This window comes from Gobius niger (assembly GCF_951799975.1).
Source record: "Gobius niger genome assembly, chromosome: 24".
Lineage (NCBI taxonomy): Eukaryota > Metazoa > Chordata > Actinopteri > Gobiiformes > Gobiidae > Gobius > Gobius niger.
Genome location: NC_136875.1, coordinates 16,195,120 through 16,206,009, shown reverse-complemented (window position 1 = coordinate 16,206,009; position 10,890 = coordinate 16,195,120). Strand labels below are relative to the sequence as shown.

General features: G+C 37.1%; 1 protein-coding gene across 1 annotated transcript in view; it reads left to right on the top strand.

The window, feature by feature from the left end:
- Nucleotides 1–7,787: 7,787 nt before the first annotated feature.
- Nucleotides 7,788–10,890, top strand: part of tgfbi (transforming growth factor, beta-induced) — a gene marked incomplete at its 3' end in the record, with an annotated part of 69,017 nt that continues 65,914 nt past the window's right edge. The window contains exon 1 of the mRNA XM_079582452.1: nt 7,788–7,925. Within this exon, the coding sequence (XP_079438578.1) occupies nt 7,810–7,925 (116 nt within the window). The 5' untranslated portion in view covers nt 7,788–7,809. The remainder of the gene's footprint in view (nt 7,926–10,890) is intronic.

Genomic DNA, 10,890 nt, shown 5'->3' with positions numbered 1-10,890 from the left:
CTTTTTCGTTACTTTTTTGTCACTTTTTCGTCAAATTATTCGCTTTTTTTTGGTCCAATTCTTGCCACTTTTTCGTCCATTTTTTCTCAATTTTTCGTCCATTTTTTCTCAATTTTTCGTCCATTTTTTCTCACTTTTCTGTACATTTTTTGTCACTTTTTCGTCAAATTATTGTTTCACTGGTGGAAACGACGCCTTCAGGAACCTCCGGACAGAACTCTTTTAAACCGGAGAAACCCTGAGACGCCGCCGTTTCCCCCGTGTCCCTGAAGGCGGCGCGGGGAGCGCGACACCTGAGCAGGTGAAGGGGGCGGGGCTTGTCCCTGAAGGCGGTGCGGGGAGCGCGACACCTGAGCAGGTGAAGGGGGCGGGGCTTGTCCCTGAAGGCGGTGCGGGGAGCGCGACACCTGAGCAGGTGAAGGGGGCGGGGCTTGTCCCTGAAGGCGGAGCGCGACACCTGAGCAGGTGAAGGGGGCGGGGCTTGTCCCTGGAGGCGGCGTCTTGGGGAGCGGGACACCTGAGCAGGTGAAGGGGGCGGGGCTTGTCTCAGGTGTCGGCTTCGGTTTCAGCCCGAGACAAAAACAGGAGTTTCCACTGACGACAGAAGGACAATTACGGGTAGACACGAGCGGCCGGAGGGAGGGGGCGCTTTAGAGAGGGGGGGGGCAGGGAAACATCAACACAACTAAACACACACGGAACCAAACACAAACACAATCAAACACAATCAAACAGAACCAAATGAAATGACAAGATTTTAACAAAAATTCAACAAAAAAGTGACAAAAATTCAACAAAAACTCAACAAAAATTCAACAAAAGAAAGAAAGAAAAAGCATACAAAGGTGACACAACACAGAAACAATGCAAGGAAAAAGATCAGTTTTGTGGGTCTTAGCTTTCAAATGAGGTGTTACACAGGCCTCTATAATAACCAAAGAGGACAGAATGCATTCGGTTTAGGCGGGAGGTAAGAGGTTAAGAGATAATCCTTTATTGACTCACAACAGAGAAATTAACTTCTGATGGAGCTGGAGGGAGAAGGATGACATCATCACTGAACAAACGTACATATATTATTTATTTATTTTATTATTATTACTATTATTTTTATACATTTTTTATTGCCATTTTATTTTTATTTTTTTTAGTCTCTGATCTGAGCTGTTTCCTCATGTTTTTGTGACTTTGTTCATGAATCTTCCTCCTCTTTTGTTGCGTCGGCGTCACATTTATCACTGTTTTTAGACAATCTTTTGTTGTTTTTTTGTCATATGTTTGTCGGTCTTTTGTGGCTTTTTTGTCGTGTCCAGGGCTGGTTTTCAGTCCCAGTCCGGCCCTGTCAGTATCAGTGAGTGAATCAGACATGATGGAGTCACTTCCTGGATTAATCTCAGAGAATAAACCTGGTAAAGAGAGTTTCAGCTCAAACGTCGACGTCAGCCCTGATTTCATTGAGCAAAACAAACATTTAAAGCACCTTTTTTTAAATTCATGTTTCTTGACCTTTGTTTGATCAGATCTTTTTCCAGTGTGAAAACTTTCCTCAGGGACAGATTTCCTGAACTTTCTCCACAGAATGTGACTTGAACGTGACCTCCCTCTGACTGCAGTGTCCCCTGTTCTCCACCAGAGGGCGCCGTCCTCTAGTGTCTGTCCTGCTTCAGGTTCAGCATCAGCACAACATATCAACTCAAGAGTAACTTTACTTTGAAATAGTTTTACTCAAGTACAAAGAAGTGACCCAGCTGTTACTCGAGTACTGTGAGTAACTGAGTCTGGGTTAAAGTTCATGTGACAGCTTTGAATGCTTTTGAAAACATGACTTTACCCAAATCCAAAAGCTTCTGGGCTGGAGTTTACACACTGTAGCCCAGAGTCACGACTGATTTGAAAGCTAAGACCAACACAATCATCTAAGCTTCTTCCTCGTTGTGATTTTCATCCTTTTCGGTCGAGTTTTCATCACTTTTTTTGACACAAACTAAAAGCCACAAAAGAGCTGAAAACGACAACAAAAACACTAAAACCTGATACAAAAACAAGGAAGAAGCTTCAGTGAGTTTTGTAGGTCTTAGCTTTCAAATCAGCCGCCACTCCAGTCGAGACGCTTTTAGATTTAAGATGAAGCTGCTTTATTTTCATACAAATATAACTTTATCAAATCAATCATCAGGAATAATAAAAACCTGTCACGTGCCCTTTAAGATGGACATGAAGCTTTTGTTTTCTTAAAATTTCACTGTGACTTTTTGACTTAACTTCATTATAAATACTTCATTACTCTAGTAGAAGTACTGCATAACTTAACTTCATTATAAATACTTCATTACTTAAGTAGAAGTACTGCATAATAATGACTCTGAAGTAGTTTCTTGCGAGAAAGTGTCCCCTCGTGTGATCCTTGTCTCTGGGTTAGCTCGTAGCCGTTAGCTCTTGTAGCTGTTAGCGGCTAACGTCCCGGTGTGAGTGGATTCCTGCCGTGACCTCTGACCCCGGGCTCCTGTAAAAGGTTTAAAGGGGAGGAAAGTATTTAACGCAGAGAGAGAGAGAGGACGGTGATGTAACAGGAACGTGGCAGAGTCGTGTGACCGATGTGACAGATGTGATGTCACAGATGTTACAGATGTGCGGCCTCGGGTCAGTTTAATCCATCTTCTCTGAGCCACAGGAAACATCTCAAACATCTAAAGTCTGTGAATGTTCTGTTTGTCATTGTTTGTTGTTGTTTACCCCAGTCCTGTCGTCTGCTGTCGCGTCCTGGAAAAACTCTCGTGTTACATAAGAGACAGCAGAATGAATATTTGGAGTACACAGAGTGTGTAGTACAAATACTCCAGGGAAGTATTCTGGAGGTAAATAGAGAGAGTGATTAGAGGCGCCTCAGGAAGAGTTCATCTGATCACAGACTATACTACTACTGCAAATACTACTACTAATACTACGACTGCAAATACTACTACTACTACTACTATTACTACTGCAAATACTACTACTACTACTACTACTACTACTACTACTACTACAACTGCAAATACTACTACTACTACTACGACTGCAAATACTACTACTACTACTACTACTGCAAATACTACTACTACTACTACGACTGCAAATACTGCTACTACTACTACTATTACTACTGCAAATACTACTACTACTACTACTACTACTACTACTACTACTACTACTACTACTACGACTGCAAATACTACTACTACTACTACAACTGCAAATACTACTACTACTACTACGACTGCAAATACTACTACTACTACTACTACTACTACTACTACTACTACTACTACTACTACTGCAAATACTACTACTACTACTACTACTACTGCAAATACTACTACTGTGTACCTATGATGAAAATTACAGACCTCTGTCATTATTTTAAGTGGGAGAACTTGCACAAACTTGGTGGCTGACTAAATACTTTTTTGCCCCACTGTACATAATATAATACACATAATATATTATACATAATATAATACACATAATATATTATACATAATATAATACACATAATATATTATACATAATATAATACACATAATATATTATACATAATATAATACACATAATATATTATACATAATATAATATACATAATATAATACACATAATATAATATACATAATATAATGCAAATAATATAATACAAATAATATAATACAAATAATATAATACACATAATATAATATACATCTATAATACACATAATATAACATACATAATAAAATATATATAATATAATATACATAATATAATACATATACATATATAATATACATAATATAATATACATAATGTGATATACATAACATAATATACATAATATAACATGCATAATACAATACAAATAATATAATATACATAATATAACATACATAACATTGATTTGGACGTTATCAAATAAAAACGGTCTTTTATCTTTGATTAGCGCTTAGCTGAGCTAATCATTTGAAGTAGCTTCGCAAAAGCTAAATGTTAGTTTGTTCGTATAAGAAAAATCACATAAATGTGCTTTTACCGAACGTTGATGTCGGGCGTTTCCCTCACACTTCAGTTTCTCTGAGGCGACGGACGCTCACGCTAAACTCACGCTAAACTCACGCTAAACTCACACTAAACTAAAACAGTCACAGTTGAACTAAAAAGCTCCACATTAGACGATAAACAGATCATCTTAACTCGTGAAGCTGGTCGTTTTCCTCAGCTGAGCGAGCGTTCGCGTGAAGTCCCTGAGGACCACATGACCCATCAGAACAAAGCCTCTTATAAAGTATGAATGAGCCTGAAGATGTTCAGGAGAAACTGAACACAAACATCTGACCTGTGTTTCCTCCTGCAGCGAATTAAAGGAACAGGCCAGTGTTCTACCAGCCTGAGACCTGACCTGAGCCTGGTCTGTGTGACCTCTGTGACCTCTGTGACCTCTGTGTGACCTCTGTGTGACCTCTGTGACCTCTGCTACCTCTGTGTGACCTCTGTGACCTCTGTGACCTCTGTGTGACCTCTGTGACCTCTGTGTGAATCTAAAACATCACAATAGCAAAGTCTGAAGAGAACACGACTCTGACCTTTGTGTGTCTGTGTTTCAGTAATTACAGAGAAATGACCCATAAACCAGAGGTGAAACATCTGCAGCACGACAGGTCCCTCAGAGCTTCAGGAATGTGGGACGTCTGAGGGAAATGACAAGCTCCTGCTGAAGCTGCAGATGTTTGAGTGAAGGTCAGAGGTCACACGTGTGTCTCTGAGGGGCCAGGGTCGAAGAACAGAGGAGCCGCTAACACGCTAACATGCTAACACGCTAACATGCTAACATGCTAACACGCTAACACGCAAACACGCTAACATGCTAACACGCAAACACGCTAACATGCAAACACGCAAACACGCTAACATGCTAACATGCAAACACGCAAACACGCTAACATGCTAACACGCTAACATGCTAACATGCTAATATGCTAACACGAAAACACGCTAACATGCTAACACGCTAACACGCAAACACGCTAACATGCTAACACGCAAACACGCTAACACGCTAACATGCAAACACGCAAACACGCTAACATGCTAACACGCTAACACGCAAACACGCAAACACGCTAACATGCTAACACGCTAACATGCTAATATGCTAACACGAAAACACGCTAACATGCTAACACGCTAACACGCAAACACGCTAACATGTTAACACGCAAACACGCTAACACGCTAACATGCAAACACGCTAACATGCTAACACGCTAACACGCTAACATGCTAACACGCTAACACGCAAACACGCAAACACGCAAACACGCAAACATGCTAACACGCTAACACGCAAACACGCTAACACGCTAACTTGCTAACACGCAAACACGCTAACACGCTAACACGCTAACACGCTAACACGCTAACATGCTAACAAAGTCACAAAGTACAACAACTAAACGACGAACCGCTAAACAACAGAGCAACGAAAACAATGCTATATGTATAAGCTATATATAACAGAAAACAATGCTATATGTATATGCTATATATAACAGAAAACAATTCTATATGTATACGCTACATATAACAGAAAACAATGCTATATGTATACGCTACATATAACAGAAAACAATGCTATATGTATACGCTATATATAACAGAAAACAATGCTATATGTATACGCTATATATAACGGGAAACAATGCTATATGTATACGCTAAATATAACGGGAAACAATGCTATATGTATACGCTATATATAACAGGAAACAATGCTATATGTATACGCTATATATAACAGAAAACAATGCTATATGTATACGCTATATATAACAGGAAACAATGCTATATGTATACGCTATATATAACAGAAAACAATGCTATATGTATACGCTATATATAACAGGAAACAATGCTATATGTATACGCTATATATAACAGAAAACAATGCTATATGTATATGCTCTATATAACAGAAAACAATGCTATATGTCAGGGGTAGGCAACGTCAGGCCCGAGGGCCAAATTAGAAGGAAGTGCATAGTTTTCAGGAAGAAATGACATGAATCTACTTGAATTAAGAGATTAAATCCAAGGTTTGAGTAGATTTGGTCTGGTTTGAGATGAGAGTAGTAGTAGTTTATTCTCTTGATTCAGATAAGTTGGTGTCATTTCAAGTGAAAAACAATTATTTGTCTGATTTCAAGTGGGTTTTATTCTTGTTCCGTTGGCGCTGTCGCATTTGTATCGTGTTTATTTCACACCGACTCAACTTCAACAGAGAATTTGATGAATTCAAGCCATTTTAAAGAGGGGGTGTTCTGCTTTAAAGAGGGGGTGTTCTGCTTTAAAGAGGGGGTGTTCTGCTTTAAAGAGGGGGTGTTCTGCTTTAAAGAGGGGGTGTTCTGCTTTTGTCAGTCCCATAGCACCAGTCTATATCTCACTACAATGATGACAAACCTTCTGTTGGTCTGTAAATGCAGTAAATTAGAATAACTGCCTTGTATAAAATGTCTCTCTCAAAATGGCTGTAGTGAATGTCTTGAAATAGGCCTCTGTCTCTTTAAGAACCTCTGAGCCTTTAGACACGCCCCCTCCACACGCTGTCTGTGGCATCAGTGGGGAGGGGGTTCTGCTGAGGAGCAGTGGTTGGTTACTCGGCTGGTGACCAAAGCTCGGAGGCGTCTCCAGGAGGTGGGGGCGTTCCTAGGAGGACTCAGGCAAACCTATCCCTAAAATGGCCGCCATCAGCCAAAAATTAAACCAAAATGTGACAAAAATGCAACAAAAAATGACAGAAATTTAACAAAAATGTGACAAAAATTCAACCAAAATGTGACAAAAATGTGACAAAAAATCAACAAAAAATCAACAAAAAAATGACAAAAATGTGACAAAAATTCAACAAAAATTCAACAAAAATTCAACCAAAAATGACAAAAATTCAACGAAAAAATCAACCAAAAAAAAGACAAAAAATGACAAAAATGTGACAAAAATGTGACAAAAATGTGACAAAAATGTGACAAAAATGCAACAAAAAATGACAAAAAATCAACAAAAATTCAACAAAAAATGACAAAAATTCAACGAAAAATTCAACAAAAAAAATGACAAAAAATGACAGAAATTCAACAAAAATGTGACAAAAATGTGACAAAAATGTGACAAAAATGTGACAAAAATTCAACAAAAAATGACAAAAATTCAACAAAAATGACAAAAATTCAACAAAAAATAAAAAAAAAAAAAAGACAAAAATGTGACAAAAATTCAACAAAAAATCAACTAAAATTCAACTAAAATTTAACAAAAATGTGACAAAAACCTATCCCTAAAATGGCCGCCATCAGCGTTTTTACAGATTACTCAGAAATACGTGAATGTGCCAAGGCAACACTTCAGCCATGTTTTTAATGAGACAGAATAACATGATGGAAAGCTTGAAAAAGTCCATTTTGCAGAATACCCCCCCTTTAAGTCATTTATCTCATTTAAGATGGTCATTTTTCCAGTGTTGTGCTTCACTTTGGGCTAATAATCATAATAATCAGCGCCTTCGGCCCTCGGTCTGTTTACAATGAAGAAAATCGGCCTCTGCTCAGAAGTATCACAGTGATGATCTCCTCCTCTTCCTCACGGTCCCGTCCTCTGCTGCTCTCGGCTCCGGGGCTTCAGGGCTGGATCTTTTATGGCCTCAGTCAGACAGGGGGGGGGCGGAGTCAGACCCGGGCCCCTCCCCCCTCGCTCCTAGTCCCCGCTCGGCCCCCGCTCGGCTCATTCAGGAGGACCCGGCTCTGAGGAGACATGACGACCGTGAGGCAGATCCTGGTTCTACTGCCGCTCCTGGTGCTGGTCCACGGGGCGCGCTCGCCCTACCAGGCCGTCCTGCAGCACAGCCGCATCCGGGGGCGCACGCAGGGGTAAGAGGGGGGGGCAGGGGTGACGGGGGGGGGCAGGGGTCACGAGGGGGGCAGGGGTCACGAGGGGGGAGAGGTTAGGACGTTTACTGCAGGAGAGTTTGTGGTTTTTGTGGAGAGTCGGGAAAGTCGAGGCGTTGCTGCTTCGCTGGTTCTTGTGTGAAAATGGTCGAATATAAAGACATGTTTGGATATACTTTACCCAAATCTAAAAGTTTCTCTCAGCCTATAGGCCAGGATATGCCTCATTTGAAAGCTAAGACCTGCAAAAGTCATCTACACAGGTCTTTGTCCTCACGTTGTCACTTAAAGCAGGGAAGAAGCTGCTTCTAAACAAAGGGACCGAGTTTTTAGTGACTTTTTTTGCTAAATTAACATTTTGAAAGAAAGAAAAAGCTTTGTTTGAATGTTTGTTTGTTTGAATGTTTGTTTGAATGTTTGTTTGTTTGAATGTTTGTTTGAATGTTTGTTTGTTTGTTTGAATGTTTGTTTGAATGTTTGTTTGTTTGTTTGAATGTTTGTTTGAATGTTTGTTTGAATGTTTGTTTGTTTGAATGTTTGTTTGAATGTTTGTTTGTTTGTTTGAATGTTTGTTTGAATGTTTGTTTGTTTGAATGTTTGTTTGTTTCAATGTTTGTTTGAATGTTTGTTTGTTTGAATGTTTGTTTGTTTGAATGTTTGTTTGTTTGAATGTTTGTTTGTTTGAATGTTTGTTTGAATGTTTGTTTGTTTGTTTGTTTGTTTGAATGTTTGTTTGTTTGTTTGTTTGTTTGAATGTTTGTTTCAATGTTTGTTTGTTTGAATGTTTGTTTGTTTCAATGTTTGTTTGAATGTTTGTTTGAATGTTTGTTTGAATGTTTGTTTGAATGTTTGTTTGTTTGTTTGTTTGAATGTTTGTTTTTAATGTTTGTTTGAATGTTTGTTTGAATGTTTGTTTGTTTTTAATGTTTGTTTGAATGTTTGTTTGAATGTTTGTTTGTTTTTAATGTTTGTTTGAATGTTTGTTTGAATGTTTGTTTGTTTGAATGTTTGTTTTTAATGTTTGTTTGAATGTTTGTTTGAATGTTTGTTTGTTTCAATGTTTGTTTGTTTGAATGTTTGTTTGTTTCAATGTTTGTTTGAATGTTTGTTTGAATGTTTGTTTGTTTTTAATGTTTGTTTGTTTTTAATGTTTGTTTGTTTTTAATGTTTGTTTTAATGTTTGTTTGTTTGAATGTTTGTTTGTTTGTTTGTTTTAATGTTTGTTTGTTTGAATGTTTGTTTGAATGTTTGTTTGAATGTTTGTTTGTTTGAATGTTTGTTTGTTTGTTTGTTTGAATGTTTGTTTGAATGTTTAATGTTTGTTTGTTTGTTTGAATGTTTGTTTGTTTGTTTGTTTTTAATGTTTGTTTTAATGTTTGTTTGTTTGAATGTTTGTTTGTTTGTTTGTTTGAATGTTTGTTTGAATGTTTAATGTTTGTTTGTTTGTTTGAATGTTTGTTTGTTTGTTTGTTTGTTTGTTTGTTTGAATGTTTGTTTGTTTGAATGTTTGTTTGTTTGAATGTTTAATGTTTGTTTGTTTGTTTGTTTGTTTGTTTGTTTGTTTGAATGTTTAATGTTTGTTTGTTTGTTTGTTTTTAATGTTTGTTTTAATGTTTGTTTGTTTGAATGTTTGTTTGTTTGTTTGTTTGAATGTTTGTTTGAATGTTTAATGTTTGTTTGTTTGTTTGAATGTTTGTTTGTTTGTTTGTTTGTTTGTTTGTTTGTTTGAATGTTTGTTTGTTTGAATGTTTGTTTGTTTGAATGTTTAATGTTTGTTTGTTTGTTTGTTTGTTTGAATGTTTGTTTGTTTGTTTGTTTGTTTGTTTGTTTGTTTGAATGTTTAATGTTTGTTTGTTTGTTTGAATGTTTGTTTGTTTGAATGTTTGTTTGTTTGTTTGAATGTTTGTTTGTTTGAATGTTTGTTTGTTTGAATGTTTGTTTGTTTGAATGTTTGTTTGTTTGAATGTTTAATGTTTGTTTGTTTGTTTGTTTGTTTGTTTGAATGTTTAATGTTTGTTTGTTTGTTTGAATGTTTGTTTGTTTGAATGTTTGTTTGAATGTTTGTTTTTAATGTTTGTTTGAATGTTTAATGTTTGTTTGAATGTTTGTTTGAATGTTTGTTTGTTTGAATGTTTAATGTTTGTTTGTTTGAATGTTTAATGTTTGTTTGAATGTTTGTTTGAATGTTTGTTTGTTTGAATGTTTGACTGTTTGTTTGTTTGTTTGAATGTTTGTTTGTTTGTTTGTTTGAATGTTTGTTTTTAATGTTTGTTTGAATGTTTGTTTGTTTGAATGTTTGTTTGAATGTTTAATGTTTGTTTGAATGTTTGTTTGTTTGATTGAATGTTTGCTTAAGGCGAGACGCTGCAGTAAAACTCATTCTTCTCTCAGTTTTCATGTTCTGGAACATCTAAACGATCCATAATCTGCACAGTGACATGTTTAATGTTTAATGTTTAATGTTTAATGTTTAATGTTTAATGTTTAATGTTTGCCATTTCCACACATTGGATTAACTGGATGTTGCAGCTCGGGGTCAGACAGTTATTAAAGGATTTATTAAAGGAGAAACGCTGCAGGTTTATTAAAGGATAAACGCTGCAGGTTTATTAAAGGAGAAACGCTGCAGGTTTTTTGCTCTTGTTTCCTTTGTGGCTGAAGCTTCAGACTGAACTCATTAACGTCTGAGTTTGAAGGGACAGGTTTAGTTTTACATCTGGACAAAGTCTTTCCACTGTTCGTGATGAGACGATTCCTCTGATTATGGGCGGGTCAGAAACAATCACACTGAGCATTGTTTCCAGCTGAGGTTTGTGCTACAGCCCGGAGACATGCAGAGTTTACAGTGGAATGTACTGAGTATACAGAAGATGCAGTAGAAGATGCAGTACAGCACAGTAACTCGCAGTATACAGTAGTGCCCACATTTAAATAATGTTTAAACATG